The 23,551-nt window shown below is 54.5% G+C and overlaps 1 protein-coding gene across 6 annotated transcripts in view; it reads right to left on the bottom strand.

Moving 5' to 3' along the window:
• Maea (macrophage erythroblast attacher, E3 ubiquitin ligase) overlaps window positions 1-23,551 on the bottom strand; it is a 36,990-nt gene that overhangs the window by 1,470 nt on the left and 11,969 nt on the right. The window contains exons 2-9 of one of the 6 annotated variants that reach the window (XM_026379456.2): window positions 21,037-21,144; window positions 16,324-16,506; window positions 14,130-14,333; window positions 9,925-10,047; window positions 9,213-9,326; window positions 6,416-6,492; window positions 2,510-2,618; window positions 824-957 (exon numbers count right to left, since the gene is read on the bottom strand). In XM_026379456.2, the coding sequence (XP_026235241.1) occupies window positions 824-957; window positions 2,510-2,618; window positions 6,416-6,492; window positions 9,213-9,326; window positions 9,925-10,047; window positions 14,130-14,333; window positions 16,324-16,506; window positions 21,037-21,144 (1,052 nt within the window). The remainder of the gene's footprint in view (window positions 1-823; window positions 958-2,509; window positions 2,619-6,415; window positions 6,493-9,212; window positions 9,327-9,924; window positions 10,048-14,129; window positions 14,334-16,323; window positions 16,507-21,036; window positions 21,145-23,551) is intronic. The other 5 variants (XM_026379457.2, XM_026379459.2, XM_026379458.2 and 2 more) reach the window with 5 other exon arrangements.

Here is a 23,551-nt window from a genome sequence, read left to right on the forward strand (position 1 = left end):
TCAGTCACCACACAGGGAACAAATGAGGGCAAAGCAGCCACGCAGAGAGGCCTGGCCTGAGACTGGAAACCAGTGCGCCTCCCCCAGGCCTCTCCTGCAGCAAGACCACATTGGCTCCATCGTCCCCAGCCCTCGTCCAGCAACCGCCTCACAGGCAGGAGAGGCAAGAGCCCTAGGACAGTGACCTTCTCAGGGAACCTCAGAGAAGGCAATGAGCAAACACACTCCTGTTCTCCATGCTCAGCAGAGGCAGTCAGGGTGAGGCCTGGGTTCTGTCTCAGCGCAGCTCAGCCAGGCACCAGCAGTGGTACCAGTCAGTCAGTCACAGGAGGGATAGAGTCACAGGAGGGATAGCGTCACAGGAGGAACAGAACCAGTTACACAATGGACAGGTCAGTCATGCAAGGGACAGATCGGTCACATTTAGGAATAGTGTCACATGCTAGACAGGGTCAATCATGCAGGATGGGGCCAGTCACGTGAAGGGTAGGAGCACAGGATCTGCTAAATCCAGGTGAGGAAGCTCAGAGAGCCTCTGCCCTCTGGAGAGGGGAGGCTGCCTTCCTGCCTCAGGGACAGCCACTCTGAGCTGACCTGAGAAGTGAAGCCAGACCCTGGGCCGGGATGGCCAGGCCCAGACCGACTCTTCTGAGGACTGGGAGCCACATCAGGTGTGCTAGCAGGGCCAAGGCTGAGTACAGAGAGCCCCTCTCGACTACCACCCAGGAGTGTCAAGAGCATGACACACAGCTCTGGGACAGCGCAGCCTGCTAGAATGCAACCAGGGACAGGAGCCAGCTAAGTAGGAACACAGGGAGGATACGGTGTCTTAATGGCCGACAGGCCAGCTTGCAGGGTTAGGGTGAACACCGAGTTGTTTCCCAGCTGGTGCAGACGGTAGTTGTCATATCGGAACTGCTGGATCAGCATCCGCCACCGGGCAGGATCCAGAAGGTCCTGGAAGAGACGAGGTGGAGGTGTTGGGACCCTCCCAGGAGACCCAGCAGGGACAGCTGACTGCAGTGGGCAGTTGGGGGGCCAGGAGTCATGGCCCTCCTGAGCAGAGACTGGCACCTAATGTGCCTGTGATCCTGGCTTAACACCCAACTGCAGGACCCCGTAAACTCTAACAACAGCCCACAAGGTTCTTGTTGGGAAACGATGGCTCCTGGCCCTTCTTCCCAGGACCTGTGCCTCTGGCCTCATGGCCAGTGCCCTTTTCTAAGCAAGGCTTCCTTCTTTCAGGTACTGCATGACCCCCGGGATGAGGCCTGCAGCTTGCTGCCTGAGGTGAGGCCTTGCCCCTGTCTAGCGACTGATCTGCCCTTTGCTCCTTTCCTCACAGCATCCAACACACAGCGTTCTCAGCTCTCCCGTGAAGTTCACAGCACCCTAAACTGCCAGTTTGTCCCAGCCAAGGGTTTCCCATGTGATCCTGGTCTTGCTCTCTCATGTTGCAAAATTCCTCTGACGGGCACTAACAGGTATGCACTAAAGGGGAGGGGTTCAACCCTGTTTTCAAGGTGGTGGGACAGCAGGACCTGCTTCCCCTGTGCCCGGACAGCAAGACCACCTAAGGGAGAAGAGATAGGCAAACCATATGCCAAGCCAGACACTGACCCACAGAGGGTCAGCCCTCTCCCACTTCTCCATGTGAGAGAAACCCAAGACGCGGACTTGAAACGTGAGCTCTCTGGGCTCAGCACCGGATGGCATCTCATAGAAAGTACCTAGCACCTCACCACCTCGTGGACACAAAGAGGTCAGCAGCCTCCCAGAAGGAGCTATGCTGGTCCACTCGGGCACAGCAATGCCACCTGTCTGGGGGCTGCAGGGCAAACATACTGGCTACAACAGAGACCAGCTTAGAGGTTTACAAATTTTGCAAAATCCACAAGCAAGGAGCTATACTTGATGTCATTTTCTGGAAACTGAAACTTAATGCCAGCAAGGTGTCCTACTGATTCCTACAACATGCAGCTGAGCAGGCCAGAAAGCAGCAGGCTCCCTGGGTGGGGCGGGAGTCGGCACATGACCACATCCCCCGCCCCCCGGGCCCCACTGAAACCACGAGGACAGGGAGCAGGAGCCTTTGTCATAGGGCTGGTGAGCAGGTCTGCCAGCAAACCTGGGGCAGAGGAGAAGGACCAGGAGGTGTGATAGGGAGACCACACCAGGCCCACCATGACCTGGAGACCCAGAGGCCATGACACCACAGAGGAAGCACAGGACACCACTCAAGCTGGCATCATCCATGGGACTGCAGGAAGAGATGGAAGAGAAGTGGCAGGGAAGGGGGGGTGGTCCAGGGCCAAATCTGCCAGGCTGAAGTGCTCCTAAAACCTCCCACTCAAATCCTGTATCAGAACGGGAATAAAGCAGGAGGGGCAACAGCAGACCACCTGGCAGACAGGCCCTCAAGAGCTGGAACAGCGGCTAACCCACCCTATATGGATGCCCTGACCCTGGAGGCCCACAGGAATCCAGAGAATAGGAGAATGGACATTACCTTGTAAGGGGAGATGTGTGTGTCTGGTGGGAAGGCCAGCATGCCCATGACCTGGCGGACCTCATCCAGCTGGCTCCCTTCAGCCTGACTGAAGTGCTTTCTTGCATGTCTAAAAAACAATGTTTTGGCATATTTCAGTGTGCACTTTCATCCTTAAGGGCCCACACTCACAGTGCTCATGCCAGGGTCAAGGCACACAGGGAGTCGGTCCTTGGCCCTAGAGGTTCTGGTGGGCAGGGCCTGTTGGTGGACAGGCAAAGCAGAAGCTGGGCTCACCAGGGTTGGAAAAGCGCTGCCCCAAGCCCTCCAAAACAACTCTAACCGCGTTGGTTGCCCACCCCAGGGCTGGGAGGCTATCTTGCCTCCTGGCATAACCCTCCCAGCCTCTCCACCCAAGTGTGCAAGCAAACACAGCCATGGTCCTTCATGAGTGACATACACAGTGGGCTCCTGGCCTAACCTGCAAGGGTTATACAGCTGGAGGACCAACCGCTCCCCTCTGAGCTACCCAAGGGTAGCTGCTCACCCCAAAGGCCCTCTGCCCATGTGTCCACAAACCTTCCCAAGAACTCCCACAGGGTGGAGGCCCCTGGCCACTGGTGCTCACTGTCCCTATAGCTGTCTAGGGGACCCTCACTCACACATGCCCTTGGTCTACCACTGAATCCTCGGCACTCACAGGTCCTCTTCCCCTGGAACCAGCCCCTTGGTCCCAGGGACCAGTGACAGTACAACCCATGCCCCTAAGTCCCCAAGCCCTGTACTGTCAGAAACAAGGTGTGAAGGGGTGGAGGCTGAGAAGGGGGTAGGAGGTAGGGAGATCCTGCTCAGGACAGCTGCAGAGGGGCGTGGCTCTACATGGAGACTGGAGTTGGCACAGGAGGTGGCCAAGTAGTCCCAGAGGAATAGCAAGGCGGCCATGAGGCTGAAGCACCAAGGGGCAGAAGAGGACACTAGGTGTGGAGAGTGTGGCCAAGAGGAGCAGAGGAATCCAGGCTCAGGACACACCCATGGGAGTCCACATGGCTGTCCACCCTGTGGGAAGAGTGGCGAGGCCAGCACCCCTCCAGGACAACTGAGGGCTGGTAGGCAGCCAGGCCCCAGAGCTGTGCACAGGCAAGTCTGACACCTACCTCCAGGACCACAGAGCCAACTCTCCTTAATGAACCCACCAGTGTGAGACACAGTGTAGACCGCTTAAGACACAACACCACATTTCTCTTTAAAGATGCATATACACAAACATAGCCTGAAGAGTAACACCTGACTTGGCCTGGCCAGGTTTAAGGCCTGGGGGCTTAGTGGACACAGTACAGTCCCACCTTCATCAAGTTACTCAGATACCTGGGTCAGGCATGTGGCTTACTCATTTACCAAAAATAAAAAACATTGCTTGGTACAGTGGCACATGCCTGTTTTCTCAGTTACTCGGAAGGCTGAGACTGGAGGATCGCTTGAGCCCAGGAGTTCAAGGACAGCCTAGGCACCATAGCGAGGCCCTATCTCAACAAAAACAAAAAATTAAGAATGTTAGAAGTTAGCCACCAGAAGCTCATGCTTCCACATTTAGCAATGCCCAAGGCAGCAGCCAGAGAGGTCCATGGCCTGGTCCAGCAGGGCCCCCCAGATTCACAGGCAATAGGCCAGATGACAGGACACCGACCTTCCCCTGCTCCAGGGGACAGTCCCATGTAAGCCACACCCTCATCCAGGGCTGGGCTTGCAGGACGGCATGGAGAACGCAGTTCTTCACCTTGCCCAGCACTAGGGCCCAGTTCGGATCCTCAGCAAGACATGCCCCGGCTTCACATTCCTATGCATCCAGTCTCAGCTTCATACCCTGTCCCTCCAAGTTCAGCCAAACCCATCCACCCTCACCCTGCCCAGGTCCTGTCGGTACCTGTCTGCCACCTCCAACCAGCCTGGCCAGACCTTCTGAAAAGCCAGCCCTGAGGCTCCCTTCTCTTCCCTCTCAGCCCTACCTGGCACACTTGCCTGCCCTCCCACCCACAAAGGCTCCTGCAGTATCACTCCTAAAGAGAGCTTTCTTTACCTGCTCACACAGCTGACATCCCAGGTGTCCATGGAGGACACGCTCAGGCCATAGCTGCCTGGTGGTCACCCATCAGGTGCTTGCCCTCAGCCAGGCACAGAGCAGGAGCTCAGGACAGCCGATGCCCATTCCCCTGCAGCAGGACCCACACTCCAGGGCCACATCCACTGCCTATACACCTGCACTGCCTAGGAGTGGGACCCACCTGCCTGTTGCAGATAGGGCCCTGCCCCCAGAAGTCCTGAGGCTTTAAGAGCTTCTCCCATGGGGCTGGGGATGTGGCTCAAGCGGTAGCGCGCTCGCCTGGCATGCGTGCGGCCCGGGTTCGATCCTCAGCACCACATACTAACAAAGATGTTGTGTCCGCCCAGAACTAAAAAATAAATATTAAAAAAAAAAAAAAAAAAGAGCTTCTCCCACCCCACTGCCACCTGCCTGAACCTGAGGGGTGCCCAGTCCAGGCCATGCTCTTCAAGGGCCCTCAGTGGTATGTGATGAGAGTACAGAGAGCCTGGTTCTGACTCCAGGGCTGATGTGATGGCTGAGGCCCTAAGAGGGAAGCAGGCCAGGCCACGCATGGCTGGACAGATGCCATCCTATGGGCATGAGGGCCAAAAGGGGCAGGATGGGTGAGCGTGTGGACTGCCCCCACAGCTGGCCCCATCACTGCCCCCAGACCACGAGTACCTCAGAGCAGCAGGCCAGCGGACCCAACTGCACAAGGGCTATGGATGCAGAGGGGATACAGCACCACTCCCAGGCCCACCGCTGTGGCTGGGCTCCTCTTCAGTGGGCCTGGCGGTGGACAGAATAGGAATAAAGACCAGGCTCTCCCGTCCTACCACCAGCTACCCGGCATGGGCACTGGAAGCCAGTGAGATTGGCATGTGGATTCAAGGCAGCCTGCCCTCTATGGGACCTACAACACCAATTCTGTTCTTGCCCAATGACGCCCTGAGGATGGCTCACTGCCACCCACCCATAGGACTCAAGGTGGACACTGGCCACCACCAATCCTCAGCTATCACAGGCAGGGGTTTCCTGCTATACCTACACCTGGCAACTCTCCTGATAGTCAGATGTGTGTCAGGTGCCCCTTAGCACAGGCTCAGCAGCAGCTCCTCTTGCTGCAGGCCCTAGCTCAGCTGCTCCACCCATGTGCTGCCCTCCCGGCTCAGGGATCCAGGCTTAAGTGAGCAGGAGCCTCAGCAAAGCTAGAGTGAGAAAAGCCTGGTGACTAAGGACCAGCCACTGCCTTTGCCCCCAGCACAGCATACACTGGCCAACAGCACCCAGGTCAGAGGCCAGGAGGACATCATGAGGCTGCCGACAGAAGACGATCGTGTCTGGGGCAAGGAAGGGGAACTGGCACTCAGCCACCTCTCTGTGGGCACTCGCATCTGACCAAGGATAAGCAAAAATACCATCCTCATCCCTGACTGCCAGGTGAGGCTGTGTAGGTAGTCAGCCAAGGTTCCCTTAGTCTTTGAGCCAAAGATGGGACAAAGAAGCCCAGCTGTGCCCACAGAAAGCCCTAAGGTGCTCTTCTTGCTGCCAGTCGTCTCGCAGATGGCCATGTATGGAACAACCCAGACTAATGAACTTTCAACTGATGGAGGCCCAATCCTGTCAGGGCATTCCTGCTGCCAGCAGCTGGCGGCACTTTCCAAGTGGGAAGATAGGAGCCCAGAGCCCTGACCACAGGTTCACGTAGACGGTCATGACACCACAGGCCACCACACTACAAGACCCACTGTCACCATGCATCCTCCTCTAGCACCCAGACTGTGAGGATGGGGCAAGGGGACATAGCAGCCCTCACATGAGAAGCTGGGAGCAGCCTGAAGTCCTACCTTACAGCATCTAGGCGCTTGTTCTGCCGAACGAGCTCGATGAACTCCTGGATCCTGAGGCTGAACTCCAGGCAGCTCTGAGGGCAAAGAAGAGACGCTAAGTTAAGACAGTGGAGTGCCGGTGCCAGTGCCAGCGCCAGTGCAGCGCCAGGCATCTGGGGACAGTGTTCAGGCATCCCATCCCCAGCAGGCCCTCCGACTGGCCCGAGAGGCAGGGCTGCAGCCAAAGAGGCTGCTTCATTCACCCTGTGACAGACACTTCCCAGCAGGGTCCACACAGCACTGCAAGCCCATGATGAGCCTGGGCCACCCAATATAGCCTCAGTGGGAGTGGAGCCATGTTTCCCCTGGGGGGGTCCATGGCACCAAGAGGCACCCAGGAGCCTGGCATGGGGGTGCCAGGTGGGCAGGAGCAGTGGATGTGGACCAAGTTGCCCAATGGACTCACATGAAAAGCTGTCACGAAGGTGGGCAGCAGCCAGGAGTCATTACCAGCTCACTGGGTGTGGGGGAAAGGCTTGCAGCCCCACACGGAACCTGTCCATTCCACAAAGGGCAGAGGAGTTTTCTGGTTCCCGTGTGTCCTCAATGACCTTGTACACTCGAGTACCCCCAAGCCTTCTTCCCCCCCATGCAGTATCTTCTCCTATTGCCCCCAAGCCTGAGACTCAGTGCACTTCCAGTCTGTGCCAAAGGCTATTCTGGAAAAATTCAGACAAGCCAATGTCAAGAGGCTCTGACACTAGGCAGGAGGAGACAATGAGAGAACAAGTGGGTGCTGGATGGGCTACAAGGTATAACCTCACAGGGGCTGCCAAGGAACACCTGAGCAAAGATGCACAGGTGCAGGGCCAGATGCAAGAAAGTGTCCCAAGCAAGAAGTGTGAGCCAGAACAAAGGTCCCGCCTGGAACAGGAGGTGCCATACCTGCAGAAGCCGAGGCTCCTGCTATGACCTTACCGCCCACGTCAGCCAGGGTCAGGTGGAGATGGTGGAAGGGTGATTCCTGTAAAGGGCAGAAGCCCCAGGATTTGCTGAGGCCAGGAGAGAGGTCTGGGTTGGCGCTATGCCCAGAGGTGGGAAGGGTTGGGGAAGGAGGTTGGGGATGAGGTCCGAAGGTGTCTGCCTAGAGGTACCACAGTGACTGGGGGATGGTACAAAGTCCACAGTGGGGACAGCCACCATGGAAACTCAAAGCTGCTTTGAAACCAGCCATATCAATCCTATTTCAGCTGGAAATCTTGTGCCTGGGGGTAGGGCCAGCAGGCATAAGTAAATTCTGCAAACTCGGGAATAGGTGGATCTTTCTACACAAACAGTAGTAGCTTGAACCTGAGACTGTCAGTGTGTGTGCCTGGGGCTCCTCACCCACACGGGACGTTGATCCCACAGCATCCAAAGTATGTGATGGCATGGACAGAAGCTCCACGTGGCAAGCATCTGGACCTGGGGCCCAGAGTTCCTCTATGTCATGAACTTCCCCCACTAGGCCTCCTCAGCCTGCACACTGTGTCCCAAGGGCCACCAGCCTGAACCTGCAGAGCATGTTCGACCCCTGCCAGGACCCCACTGCGACACACCATGACCATACAGGAGCAGCTGCACCAGCTCTGAATAGAAGGTGACGCGGGACAAAGATGGTCGGCTGCCCCCATCCCTCGCTCCTCCCCCTGCACCCAGACTGAGGAGCAGCCAGGCTGGAGGCAAAAGCTGCCCTGATTCCTAAAAGAGAGCAAGCTCTGCAGAGAGTGGCAGGTTCGGTACAGACCCACTAGACAAAGGCAGCTCACCACAGGGCGCCGTGGGCGTTCTGCTCTTTTGCAATGTTAGACTCTGGGTCCCTACAGAGGCTCCACCTTCCCTGGGTCCGTCCTGCCTCCCTGGGCTACTCAATGACCACTGATTCTGCAGTAGGTGGCCATCAGCAGGCTCTGACTAAAAAAAAGAAGTCACTTTGTAGACCTCTTACAAAAGCAGTTTTTTGGGTAAAACTCCAGGTAACTGCTTTGCAAAAGGTACACTTTTAAATTTGTCTTTCCTATTTAGAACCGCTCTTTGATCTACCCGATCACTTTCAAATAGTCTACTAGCAGGGTAGTGCAAACGTGCAGTAGCAAAAAGGTCTCCAGACCTGCACGCACAATACGAGCCCATGGAGCCACATGGGTGTGAACACTGCCGCGTGTGCACACTACACCAGGCCTAGGGCCTCCGTGCAGCCTTTCCATGTGCCTCTCTAGACTTGGGGTGCCCTGAAGAGCATGCTCTGCTCCTCAGTGTCCCTTGCAGTCTGGATGTCCAAGTTAGTTCAACAGATGTGAACTTGGCACCCTCTCATTTAAAGTTATTTTCCAACTCAGTGGAACTGGGTCTCCAGGTTCATACCCATCTAGACTCTCCTGCCTCTGACGAGGTTCCTCCCTTGCTTGCCTCCCCTCCCTGCGCAAGTGGAGGGCATCCTCTGTTTAGCAGGCATTCACAGTGGGGCAGCAGTGCCTGCCCACATACTCCTGGTCAGCGCTAGGCCAGTGTTCCCTCTTAGACTCCTAGACACTGAATCATGCTCTCTTGCCTAGACAGCCTACTTGCAGCGCCCCTCACCTCTCAGACCCTGCCTACAGCAACATCCACCCACAGCTGGATGGAGACCACACAAGCCTCAGAGCCATGCTCTCAGTGCCGACTGGCAGGTGCCAGGGCTTGCAGAAGTAACCAGCAACTTTCAGGTAGGCAGGGCCCTGAACAGAGCTGTCTGGGGAGTGGGGTGGAGCTGAATAGGGTGCACAGTGTTACATACCAAGTCTGGCTTTCCTTTTAGGGTTTCCATACCAAGATCCTCACTCTCTTTAGGGGAGCCATTGGTGGCTCTACTCTTTCGTCCCGTCTTCGCCTCGTGATCACTTTGGCGGCCCTGAGTGGCAGAGAGTGTCACTCTCGGCTGGTGACTACATGCACCCCGACAAGCTCAACCAAGTGGGGTTAAAGAAGCACTCAGTTTAAAAAACAGAAAACAAACAGTTTTTCTGCCAGAGGTGGGGGCTGTTAATAAAAGTTAAAACATTTCTGCAAGCCCTACGACAACAGCATCTTTTAGTGGGCCAGGTTCAAATTCTGCAGTTTACGCTTTGCAGCCTCTGTAGTCTACATCTACCAAGTGTGTATTCAGTATATGATCACAGCCCGAGCTCTGCAGCCTGCCAGGGAACTTGCTCTCTGCATCTACGAGCACCAGGAGCCCATGGGCCTGCCCAGACTCCCAAGCAAGGCGGCCACTAACATGCTGCATACACAATGGAGTTCCACATCCCACTCCTCCTGAACCTCATGTCAGGAAGATGTCCCAACCCCAACACAGGAGGCGACTCCTCAGGGTTGCGCCCAAAACCACCCAAACCCCAAAACCCACCTTACAAACCAGAACTGACAGGTGTAGGCGTGGGGTTAAAGGCAGGTGGAGCAGCTTCCCTCACCACACCCCCACCCAGGCGGCCCCAGGGAGCCCCGCACACCTTCATCTTCCGGAGCCGGGACTTGTTGTCATGGCACCAGGCCAGGCACGTGGCCGTTTCCCGCCTCTCCAGCGACTCCTCTACTTCTTTGGCCGTCAGGAACATCTCGATGTTCACCAGGTCCTTGGGGGAAGGGGCAACTTGAGTCAGAACACACTGGCTCAGGGGCCCTTTTGCACCTGTGACCCATAAGCAGGGACATCCAGCCCTGGCCCTCCCAACCCAGCCTCCTGCCAAAGCACAGCCCCAGACCACACCTGTAGACACCCAGGGAGCAACATCAGGGAGCAGGAAAGGCTCCTGAGGACTGGGAAGCTCACAAGCAGCAGATGCCCGCTGGTTAGAGGACCAGGCCCCTGCCTGTCATTATTGAGAGGGGCCAGCAGGAAACCCAACAACCAAGGTACACATGGACAAGCAACCATCTTTCCTGCACCAGGGCAGTCCCCAGCACAAGGTACACACCCCAAAGACTCCAGCACAGGGGATCCCTCCCATGGCTCCCCAGCACAGGGTATGCGCCCACAGACCCCACACAGGACCAGCCCTGCCATGAACCCCCCAGCATAGGGCACCTCCCCATGGTCTGCTGCATAGGTTACGTGGTCCCACGGCCCCACAGAACAATGTGTAGTCCCAAATGGTGAACTCTACCTTCTATAGCCAGAATCTCCTCATCAAGGAGATGGAAACAGCACTCCCTACTATGTTGAGCAGAACTGAAACCCAGACCCCAGCAGGACAGAGCAAGAGTCAAGCATGGGAGGCAGAGGGCACACCTGCCAGAATGGGCCCAGGATGGGGGGTTTCTCTGCAGCCCCAGACAGAAATATGAGATGAGCCAGTCCTGGCCACAGGTACACACCAGCAATAGCTACAGCAAGCAGAAGCCCAGGACGGTCAGCTGCACAATGCTGAGGTGTCTGCCTGACCCTGGTGGGCGTACAGGCAAGAGCCGCAGCTCCACCCCATCCTAGCCCCTCACAGGAAGACTGAAGCCCCAGCCACCCACTCTCACTGCCTGCTTTATTTTGGGAATTTGGCATTGTGCAGAAGGTACAACAGGGGTGATGAAGAGCTTCCCGACCCTCCTTCACAAAGCCTGTGCCCTTTGGGAAGAGCCAAGTAACAGCCACATGTGCTGAGCTCTGGAGGACTCTCACAGGGCCAGGGACCCCCAGCAGTGAAGGGACCAAGTAAGACCAGCAAGATCAAGTGACTGAGATGAGGAGATGTGTGCACATCACAAAAAAGGGAAGCTATATGAAGAGCATGGGAATTTCAAAAGCTGAATTTCTCATATACCTAGAAAGGACTTACGCAAAATCATGAATAATAATCAGCTTGTTGACCAGGAACAGCATGCCCAGCAGAGTACCCCTTTAGGGCCCTGGATAAGCCACACAGTGGCTCATATCCTGTGGCCAGTATCCCATTGGGATCACACCCCAGGGCAGCTCTCCTGTGCACATGATCACAACGAAGTAGAAGGAGCCCAAAGCTGCTGGCAGCTCCTTCCAGAAGGTGTGGCTGTGCAGAGCATGAAGAGCCCGTGTAGAAAAGGCAGTGGGAGATACAGGATTTTACGCAGAAGCAGTCAGTCACAGTGGAAGTCAGACTAGCACTTTTCTGATTTCAAGATCAACAGTGACTAATGCATACTCAGAAGCGTAAGGTGGAAGTTAAAACCAATTACTTAAAAGAAAACCAGCAAGAGAAACACTAAGCCAGTGCATAGGCTCAGCATCATGATGCCCTGTGTGCCAAGTGCCGGCTGGGTGCTCGGGGCCAGTTCTTTCAAGAATGCTGACCAGTGCTTGCCCTCCTCTGGCCTCACCAGGCACAGTCAGGCTGACGGTGGAGTCAGGTGTGTCCACTACGAGAAAGTCCTATCCCATGATCCTTAGCAACTCCTGGGACACCCAGACATTCCTCAGAAGCCTCATGGACAGCATTCCCAACTTCACATAGTCTAAGGGAGAGCCATATGGGTCCCGATGAGCTCCCATAACCCTACATCCTGATCACCAGGCTCGGGAGTGAAGGAGGAGCAAGGAAGGGGGCTGTGTGGCTGGCTGACATGTTAGGAACAGTGAGGCCAGAGGCCCTTTCTGCCCTCATGCAGACAGAACCCGGGGCTGCTTCTGGTGGGCAGAACACAGGCCTGACAGGGTGGGGCTGGAACCTGGCGTGTGGGCCTGAACATGGACCCAAACTCAGCAGCTGGACAGTAAGGCCAGGCCAAGTCCTGCCCAGCCTTTCTAGCCATGGAATCTGGGCCTTGGTGTGTGATTCTGCCCTCACCCTGTCCCCTAGAACAAGATGGCTCCTCACCACCATGTCCCTTTTGGTCCCACCCCATGCCTCATCCCAGCGAAGCCAACCCCAACAACCTTCTTAGAATTGTCAGCTGTCCCCTCCTTGATGCTCCCCGAGTGACCTGCCTTGTGTCGATTCTGCACCCTCCTTTCAGGTCACGCTTCTCCCCTGTCAGGGCACCCTTGGGAAAAGGAGGCGCCTACAGCTTGCACTGCACCAGCCACTCCAAGGTAAACATAGCCACAAAAGCCAACATCTGGGAGCACTGAGTGGCCGCCCACAAGGAGATGTGCCAGCCAGCAAGGGAGGGTGGACAGGCACAAGGGACCATTGGGCACCAGGGCAGGGACGTGGTGGCCCCTCTGCCAAGACTGGAGCGTAAACAAGAGGTGCCCATCCACTGCATCCAGTGGAAGGAAAAAAAAGAGAGGCAGGAAGGGGGATGACCCAGGCAGGGCAGGAGCCATCAGGCACACACACTGGAGCCTCGAGGAGCTGGCAACAGAAACGAAGTCTGCTCCTAAGGTCCCACAGCCGCCTGAGGCTGGACCATGAGGCTGCAGGGCACCAGGAGCCCAGCCTTGGTTACTGGCTGGGGACCTCATGCAGCTCACTAATGCACATATCAATCTGTGCATCAATGGCAATGCCACACCCTACAGGGCAGCCAAAAACAGCAAAGCCAAGCCCACACAGAACTGGACAGGGGCTCCCTCATGCATTCCACTCACTTAACAGCATGTGCCCACACATTGCCCTCCCTTTTGCCACGAGACAGATACACAAATACAAGCGGGAAAGTTCAACAAAGAAGCTAGGAGAGGGCACAAAGCATGGCACCATTCTCCCTAAGTAGCCAGGGAGGGTGTTCTAGGGAGCTGCCATCCAAGAGGCCTGAACAGGGCCACAGCAATCTCAGAGTTCAGGAAGAGTGGGGAGAGCTGGAGCAGTGGGCAGCAGAGCATGAGAAGCAGGATCCAGTGCACTGTTCTCAGAGGGCAGTCCAATGAAGACAGGGTAAAGAAAGCACTGCTGAGCAGATAGATGCACAGGATGGGCATGGCACCGAGGCCATTCTTGGGCTGGGAGTGGCCAGTCTCATGCCATGGGTGGTACTGCCAAGGCTATGGCTGTCATGCTCTGGTGGGAGCCAAGTGGTACCACAGGAAAGGATCAGTAGGTCTGATGGAAGGGCAGAGAAAGGAAGGCCCCTATGGCCTGAGATGAGGGCAGAGTGTGGCTGGTGCCAGGAGAGGTCACTGGGTTGGCAGAGGACTGGGGAGGCCAGGCCCGGTTCCAGGCCCACGAAGGCTCACTGTGCTCTGTCCTGCACAGGGGTCCTGCCTCCACAGCTTCTGGATGCTGGCATTTAGTGCAGATAGAGCACATGCTATGTCATGTCTGAGAGCCGCAGACCCCACAACATGGATGGATGCTTGACAGCAGGGGGGCCTTGGCCACGGGCACCTATGGACCTGTGAAGTTGAGGGTAGCAGAGGTAGCAGGGTTCTGCCTCTGCCCAGTATCAGGGAGGCCTCCAGCACCATGATGCATCCTTCTACCAGAAGCCCTTGGTGTGAAAGTGCTCCACAGGCAGGGTCGACTTGTCCTGCACCTCAACATGGGAGCCAGTGAAGCCACACTCCTGGGAAACATGCTCCACTCAAGGTAAGCCCAAAGCGCTCACAATGTGGCAACAGGAACGGGCCTTGACGGGAAGGTGGGGAAGTGAAGTACCAGGTGGGCCAAGTCCCTTTCCATGCTTCCCCATTTAAATGTGGTCAACTACCCAGGCCAACAAGAAGCACAGGGTCACTGTTCTCAAACCCTGGCTTCCCCAGCCAGATGTGTTCCCGTGAGCAGATGCAGCACGCAGCCCAGCCCACCTCGATGCCGCTCTGGCGTGCCAGCTTCACGGCTGTGCTATAATAGCCGCAGCGTAGGAGGTGCTCCACCATCATGCGATCCATGCGCTTCCTCTTCCACATGCTGGCCGCAGCAGGCTGGTCACTGCTGTGCTCCTTGAGATGCTCGATCCTGCGCTTGCACAGCTTGGCGCTCTCATCCTCAGCCTGGATGGACTCCACCGCCTGAGCACACACAGAGACACGCTCAGGGTGGGAGGCGCTGGGGCCTGCCCATGGGGATGCAGGCACCATGCCCCAGGGCTCCAAAAAGACAAGCAGGAAAGCAGAAGCCAAGCTGGGGACATTATTGGATCCTAGGCAGAAACAAAAGGAACCAGAACCTCTGTCCCTGAGGAAAGTCTGTGCTTCCTCTAGGACTCACTGACAGAGTCGGGTCACAGTCTACCACTTCTTCCTGCTGTGTTGTTTTTGAATATATGTATGTTCTAAAACTATGCTGCAGATCTGTACCTTTTGAGATTTATTATGCCTTTCTGATTAAACTGTCATTATCAAGTTACTTTTCAAAACTTTTATACTATTTCTTAAAGTCAGCTTTGTTCAAAATTAATATCGGATGGAAATGCTTTTAACCTGCACTGTCCAACAGGGCTGCCCCCGCCACGTGTGCCGTCCAGCACCCAGTACAACCAGGAGCTGGGCGCTGGATGGCGCAGTTCCAGGCCTCCCAGTCACTCCCTTCAGCAGGCACAGGGCTTTCTGGCTCCCTGATGCTGCAGAGAGCAGACTGCCAGCCTGCTGCGCCCTGGGTGCAGTCCTTCCCTGGCAACAGCTGGGATTCTTCTCAAGCTCTGGCTTCACCACGGGGTTACCTGTCAGGCCTACTCCTTTGCATGCAGTTGAGGACTCTGGACAGGTGCTTCAGCGCCCCAGCTCTTGGCCCTCACCAAGCTCCCTGCCCTGGCTCTGGCCACTGCCAGGAACCTGCCCTCTATTCCATGCCTCTCCTCTTCCCTACCTGCACTACACCATCTCCAAGCAGTCTCTTTTAGCTGTCTCACAGCTATGGGACTGTCAACACACTGCAGTTTTCATTTTGGTTATCATTCACATGTGTATATATACATTCATCACACATCGTACATACACACACACACACACACACATATACATACATACACACACACACACACACACACACACACACGCCCCACCCGTCTATCTTTGTTGGGATGGAACCCAGGGCCTTGTGCATACTACGCAAAAGCTGATCACCGAGCTTCATCCTCAGCTGGTTATTCTATTTTTACTTTCTTGACATCTACTCCATTCTTTCAGACTCCAAATGAGTCCTCATGCTTTCAGATCCCTGCAGATTTGGGCTCCCTTCCCCTCTATCTGATAGCCCCACACCTGAAGCCTGTGCAGGTCACTGCTGTTGTTTCTGCTGGTCCCTGATCGATGATGCTCCTCTGCTCCTGGCTGCCTTTGTGTTGGACACTGTACTTGGAAAATTAATTCTAAGGACGACCTGTGGTCAGAACGACAGCCTTCTCCCAAGAGAGCCTGCTTTCCTAGGCCTGAACCTGAAGGCTCTGTCACTGGGACCACTCATGCTGCATTGAAGGCTCCACGCCGCGGCCCCCGGTTCTGAACCTGGGCTGCCATGTCCTGTCATCATGAGTCCACTCCTGCAGCAGCCTCATCTGGATGTACAGAGCCTTGGACCCGGCTCAGCTCCAGCAGGCCTGTGTTCCTAGCCCAGGGCCACTGGCTAGGGCAGCAGCAGTTCCCTGTCTCTTCACCTCTGACCCCCTCGCCTCCAATTTGAACTGGTAAAATGTTGCTATGCCTAAGAAACCCTCTGACATTTTTAGGAAGATGTCCTAAAAACTCTTACCTCACTTTCTGTGTTTTTTTTCAGTGGGCAGGATAGTTCAAACATCCTGGCCTACTAGTCCCAGCAGTAAGAAATCCCACATGCAGTTCTGAGGTCAGTCTACAAGTAACCAATCAATCTGCCAGGGGCCTGGCTTCCCACCCCTGGGCTTGAGACACTCCCACAACCAAGACAACCCAGTCCTCTGCTCGGCCCAGGTGTCTTGCACTCCTCCCACAGCTCACCCCCTGCCCACAGGATGCTGGCCAGCACACCCAGCCCCCACAGGGGGCAGCACATCTGAGGTCACACTGGGAGGGCAATAACACTGACCTTCCTCTTGAGCACACTGAGCTTCTCCACCACTCCATCCAGGAGGCTGACCACAGAGTCCACAGCTGGGCAGCTACTTAAGGTCTTCTCCAGCTCAGCCACCACCATGGTGACGTGACTTGTCTCCCGGTCGATGTTTTTCTGAGCAGCCCGGAAGCGTTTATTCAGTGTTTCATAGGGCACCTGGACAAAAAAAGACAGTGAGAATCCCTGGCCCCAATCTTAGCTAGGTGTGGGATACCCCAGCACGCAGGCCTCCTTTCCAGCACTCCTGGAGGCAAGCTCGGAGACACAGAACTTGACCAGGCCCGGCAAAGTGAAGCCCTTTGAGGGAGGACATCACAGGGCCTGGATGAGGTCTAACACAAAGAGGCACTGCCCAGAATCTACAATATGCAGCCCAGTGTTCCACAAAAACCCTTTTCTGGCAGTACCAGTGATGGAACCCAGGAGTGTTTACCACTGAGCTATATCCCAGCCCTCTATATTTTGTATTTTGAGATAAGGTCTTGCTAAGTTGCTGAGGCTGGCCTCGAACTTGCCATCTTCCTCAGCCTCCGAGTTGCTGGTATAATAGGCATGGGCCACCATGCCCAAGGAGTTTTTTAGTATATATTGACAAAACAGTCCCAAAGTTCATATAGAAAAACAAACAGCTAAGGAAACTACCCAAAAGGAGAACAGCGACAGAGCTCTCCTCTCAGTCAGTGAGAGGGCTTGGCGGGCAGAACGGCCACTGTGGAGACCCATCGGCATAGGCAAGGAGGTACACAAAGAGTGGTCCACACAGCTCACGAAGCTGTCCACACGTGTGAGATTACGAACGCACATTTAATAATCTCCATAAGGGAACGTTTACACCATCCCGGCTATAAAAAACCCTATTACCTATAGAAAATTTAGGAAACAATCTTAAGTCACAAAGACTCTACTGCCTGTCGTCCCTCCCATCTCCCAGTTCTGCCACCATGAGCAACATCAGGTGCCAGCCACCATGCCCTTTCTCCGCCCCAAATGGGGTCCCAGGGTAGATACTGTCGCTAGGGCCCCATCTGACCTCAGTGCACCGTCTGTCCAACTCTGCCATCACAAGCACATTCCACGGGGAAGGAAAGACTGTCAGGGACTCTGTCAGCCCTCGTGCCGGGCAGGCACCAAGCCCTGCAATGAAGCCACTGAGGAAGGCAGGGGTGCAGGGAGGGAGACATGACCCTGGCTTAGAGGCTGGCTTCCTCGATCAGGGACAGCAGGATGATGGCAGAGACAGGGAGAAGACTGACCTCTGACTTGCCCAGACCTGCTTTTCTCCCTCAAAGTGGGGACATAGGATGGGGGTAAGGCCATTACTGTGGTGCTGGTGCCCTGACTGCCACTCCCTACTTAGCCTCCCGCTGCCAGATGCCCTCTACCCAGACATCCCCTGGGGCCATCAGGGACCACTGTAGGCAACAGTATGCTGGGGGTATACATTCTCGGGAGATCATGCCTAATGTCTTATTGGCACAAGTACCAACAGATGAGCCCTGTCAGCCATTCAGGGAGGCCCAGTGATGTTAGCTGAAATCACTTCCTGGACCACACTGGAATTCATGCTTGCTGGTCACATTAGTCTCACAAAGTTGGGAAAGAGGGGGGAGAAGCTACCAAACTGCAGCATGCTCACTATACCGAAAAGGACAGAGGCCAGCCTGGTCAAAGGGTGAGGGGCTACAGGGCTCTCCCAGCACAGCAGGGCAGCAGCAGAACATGAGAGCACCATCCCTGCAGGCCCTGCTCTTCATGCGCGGCCAGCCCAGGGAAAGTGTAGCTGTACAGAGTATTCTGCAAGACCCTCAGGACCCCATACTACTTGCCTTCAAGGATGCCTCTCCTGAGGATTCAGTACCTCTTTACCAAAAAAGGGTGGGGGGGGTGCTTTACTTTCCAGTCTATATCTAGTGAATGATGAAGTCCCACCAGACAGCAATTTAGCCTGGTACCTGGCATACAGCAGGCTCTTAGCAAGTATCTGACAATGAATGAAAGCAACAAAGCATAAAAGCAAGGCCCCCTGGGCACTCTCTGCCCCCACCAACCCAGCACCTGGCCCCTTTTCTCTAGTAGAACTCTCCAATGTGCCATTCTATGTGGGTATGTCCTGCCAGGAGGCAGAATCCTGGGGGGCAGAGCACATATCGTAGTACTCAACCATACCACCACCTAATATGGCAACACAAGGAACTCTCTGCAATTAGATTACGAGACAGAGTCACCCTTAACACGGATTCTACAGCACCTGCAGTTCCCCACAGTGACCCTCTGGACAGCCCCAGCTGCCTGCTGCCCTCCACCATGCCTATACCACACACAGATTGGGCAAAGCATCAAGCCACACCTGGGCCACGGACAGAGGCTCCTGTCAGATGCACAAGGCACCAGGGCAACACAGGACGTGGTCACCAGGAGACACACTCTGCAATGGTCTCTCCACGTTTTCTCCGCAATTCCTCTGTGTAAGCCTACACTGCTACAAAATAAAAAGTCTGAAATAAGGTCAAAGCAAAACGGCAGGATCCCTCTGGAAAAGATAAGAGCCCATGAGAGGAAAAAGCTGTACTTGGGGTTGGTGGGTCAGAACTCGGGCTCAAACGTCCTGACAGGCTCTGGGAATTCGTCCAAGTACAGGAAGGAAGCCCACTGCTCTGAAGAGGAGAGCTCCAGCTCAAGGCCACCAGTACTGCATCACTAACAAGCAAGACCCAGCAAACTCCACTGGCCTTGGTGCTCCGCACTGGCAGACAAGGTTCAGACCAGGCAGGGACATGGAGCACTAAAGGTCTCCCCCAGCACGTTCCCTCCCACCTCCCCCAGCACCCAAACCATCCTTGCAAGACATCTATGGGGAAGACGGCGGGCTGCTCCCCATTTACCTGGACTCACGCCTTCACCAACCACAGTAGCAATGAATGATTAAAAAATGAACTGAAGTCAATCCCAACATACACAATAAACAAAACCCCCAAGGTTTTTATAATCAGATTCAGTCATTAAAATGTATTTCAATAAAAATAAACCAAAAAAGTAACTAAAAATTGCAACCCACTGCTTGATCCAAGCACGCACCAGGTGACGTATGCAGGTCTCAATTGTGAGGCCGGAGAGTTACCCTGACACACCCACTTGGACAGGAACAAAACCCAGCAGTGGGTTTCCACAGGACTGGCTCGACCTGCACCCTCCAGACCCCCTGGATCGGAGCACATCTGACACTAACACATCTGAGCAGCCCCACATTTTGAGAGAGAAGCTCAACCCACAGAGCCAACGGCAAAGCAAGTTCTGCAAGTGTGGCATGTTCATTTTTAACTTTTATCCAAAAAGGAGACAGGCAATGCCCTGACACTCACCAGTATCAAGTCCCAGCAAGTGATACTGCAAGGTCACAGTCCAAGTTACCTGTTTTTTTTGTTTTGTTTTGTTTGTTTTTTCAGTTTTTTTGATGAAAGAAACCAATTCAGGATCTGGTACACCTTCAGAGAACAGTACATAGCCCGCATGGCCAGTGGCCCACTGTGCCACTCAGGCAGACACCTAGCACAGACATTCATGACCTGCCAACTGCCATGACAGGTCCTAAATGCTCACGGTTGACTTCTTGCTGTCTTGGGCCCCAAACTAGGCCCTAATCACTCTGGGCAGCCCAGCCTCTAATCCTGACCCTGACCTTAAAATGACCCAGCTTGGACTTCCTGCAGCCACTCCTCCAAGGGAATGACTCAACCTCCCTGCCCTTCGCTCTCAGGGCCATGCCCAACCATATCTCTCAGGCTCTTCAGTAAGGCCCTCACCTGAGCCGCCCACTTCCACCTTTCTCGCTGGCCCCAACCTGGCAGAAAGGCCATGCCTCTCCCCTCACGCCCCTGGCTGGGTGCCTAGAACCTATGGTATCCAACTGAGAGGTATCCAACTGAGATCGGGGATGCGGGATGGATGCTGAAGCCCTGCCCACTCACACTGAGGTTCTCGGAACTCGCATCACATCACATGTGCACCTACCAAGCCAGGGAACACGCTTCCCATGCGAGTGTCCTCCCTACATCCACCCCTCCATGGAACCAGGGCAGTCCTGAGCATAGCCTTCCCTCCTCAACTTAATCCCAGGAAAGAGGGATGGACACCTTCCACGTTGTGCCAACTCTCCCCAAGCTGTCCTAGGGTGTCCTGGCTGTTAGTGCCAACAGCTCCTTCACAGGCTCCTGTCCAAAGGGCATCTGATAGGGAACAATAGAGCTCGGATGCTCAAGAATAACCTAAGCCCAATTTGAATCCAAGAACGAGGGCAAAGGGAGACACTTTCAGATACACAAGGACTAGAAGGATAGCAAGCACAAGTTCTTTCTGAGAGGAAAAAAGCTCAGAGTCAGCTCTCAAGCAAAACGGCAAGTCTAGGAGAAGGGCAACAAAAATACAAGAAAAGAATGTGATACAAAAGAGACCAAAGCAAGATATAGTTCAACTAAGTGAAGATGGGTAAAATGGCCACAAATTCAATCGACCCTAAGGAAGAACCAGGGTAAATGAGACAGAACATTAAAAACACACTCCTAACAACAAAATGGGCAAATGAGGTCACACTAAACTTATACCTTCTGTGCAGCAGGAAGCAACCTACAGAGCAAGAGGCAGCCTGAAGGCCAGGAGCCAGCACTTGCAGGTCACTGCACCGTACAATACCTGGAACTTGGAAATGAAAGGCCATCCAGTGGAAACCATGAGAAGACCTTCTCTGAAGATAACAAACAAGCACATGGAGAGATGCTGCACACGACAGTCACCAGGGACCTGCACATCAAAACCAAAACAAGGCGTCCTCACCTGTCTGTTCAGATGACATTCAGAAAAACACCAAGAGTGTGTCAGTAAGCACGTGGAGAAACTGTAACTCCTGGCAGAGCTGTGGGAACATGCAAGGTGCGCCACTGCAACAGCATGCACTGCAGAGCTGAGCTGTGATGCCCACGCCCACTTCCGGGGCACACTCAGATGAACCCTGAGCAGGATGTCCAAGAGAGGCATGATGCCACATGAGCAGCAGTAGCATTCCAGCAGCCTAGACTAGAAGCAGCCCAGCACCCAGGAGCAGGCCAGCGATGAAGAGCACTTGGGCACATGCACGCAACAGACTGTCCCCCAGCCTCTCTGTGGCCCGATATGATGAACCTTGAGAACGTCACCCCAGTGCAGGATTCAACCTATGTAAGCTATCTAAAGCAATCACTCTTAAGCCCCACAGCAAAACAGTGGGTGCCAAGGGCTCAGGGTGGGGAGGAGGGAGTCGCCTTCAGCAACTATTTCAGTTTCACAAGATGACAAGTTCCAGAGACCTGCTGCACAGGAGGGACACAGAGTCACACTACTATACCCTGGAAAGGGCCAAGATGGTTAAGTTCTACCTTGTGTGCTTTTACCACAATAAGAAAAAGTCCTAATGACTTCAATGGTGCTTGATTTTGAGACTATAAAACGACATGATCCAGCAAGTTCGGCACTGGTCTCGGAGTGGACGTAGAGATCAAGGGAGAATGGAGAACCCAAAAGTGGACCCACACACATCCATGTATGTCTCACCAAGGGGCCGAGCGAGGAGAACTTTGACTGCCAGGATTGGAAATCCACATGGGAATGGTGAATTCAACCAGCACCTCATGTCATCTGCAAACTTACCCTGAAATGAATCAGGTACCCAAGCATACATGCTGACACTGTAAAACTTCCTAGAGAACAGACAAGGATATTAAGACCTTGAGATGGGCAAAGGTTCCTAACAAAAAACATTGTGAAAGAAAACCAATCAGGCTGGGGTTGTGGCTCAGTAGTAGAGCGCTCGCCGAGTGCAGGTGAGGCACTGGGTTCAATCCTCAGCACTACATAAAAATAAATAATTAAAAATAAAAGCATTTTGTCCACCTGCCGCAGTCCACAAAATAACCCAACCGCCACGAGGCACTTGTAGGTTCAAAACAGGAACTCCTTTATTGCCGGAACTCCCCGAACGCCACCGTCGCCACCCTTCCAGGAACACCTCCAGCCACCCTTCCAGGAACACCTCCAACCTGATATCTATCCCTCCTCCAGAACTTCCCCAACCAACAGGGGAAGGGTCTAATATACAATTGAATACACAGCTTCACATAACCATCATCATCTCAATGGCTCGCTGGAGTCACCTCTCAACCACTCCCTTCTGGCAAAAATGCCATGCGTCATTCCGACTGGGCTGTGGCTCTCAGCATCCACCTATGACTAAAAAAAATATTTAAAAAAAAAAAAAAAGAAAATCAAACAACTCTGAAAACAGTCTAAGGAGATGAAAACAAGGCCCAGCCTAAAAGGATGCAGGGGAGACACCCTACGGAGGCTGCGGGACTCCCACAGCTCAACACCAGCACGACAACCCGTTCTCCTGACAGCTGAAGAGCACAACAGAAATGTCCACAAAAAAAGGGCTGGCAGTGCACAGGATGGCTGACAGCACCACCACCATCAGGACAGCGTGAAGGACACCACAGCAGGGGGTCGAAGGCTGGGCGCCCAGGTGGGACCTCGGCTTTTTCTAGCTTTGGACTTGGAGGGAAACACTGGTTCTTCTTGGGTCTCAAGCCTGCCTGCTGCTGGACTAGAACTTCACTGCCGGCTCTCCTGCTTCTCAGGCTTTTCACTAGAAAACAACTACACCAGCCTCTATTGGTCTCCAGCCTGCTGACTGCAGATCTTGGGGTTTCCCAGCCTCCACAATCACATAAGCCAATTCCTGGTTTTACATCATCTTATACACACAAACACACATATATCCTGTTAGTCCTATTTCTCTGGAGAACCCTGGTTATCAGAAGAACGTTTTGAATAGGCTAGTGACACTAAGGAACACCTGGCCTGGTACCAGCAGTTTCTGGTAGGCAGACCACGTACCAGATGCAGCAGTCCCACTCCTAGAGAAAGGAACACAGCCACACAGAGACCTGTGTGGTCTGGATGTTCATCAGCAGGGATGCCCCCTACAAAGAAACCGGACCAGGAAGGGAAAGGATGAAGGACTGCTGGGCACACAGCACCGAGCGCAGCATGCAGACACTGGTACAAGGTGCACGCGTGGACTCCTCCACGTGGGCAGAGCTGCCCAAAGCAGAGGCTCTCCACGAAGGCACACCCTGGCCAGGACACATGTGGCCATGCGTGGAGACTTTCTTGA

The sequence above is a fragment of the Urocitellus parryii genome, chromosome 10 (genome assembly GCF_045843805.1).
Source record: "Urocitellus parryii isolate mUroPar1 chromosome 10, mUroPar1.hap1, whole genome shotgun sequence".
NCBI classification, from domain to species: Eukaryota; Metazoa; Chordata; class Mammalia; order Rodentia; family Sciuridae; genus Urocitellus; species Urocitellus parryii.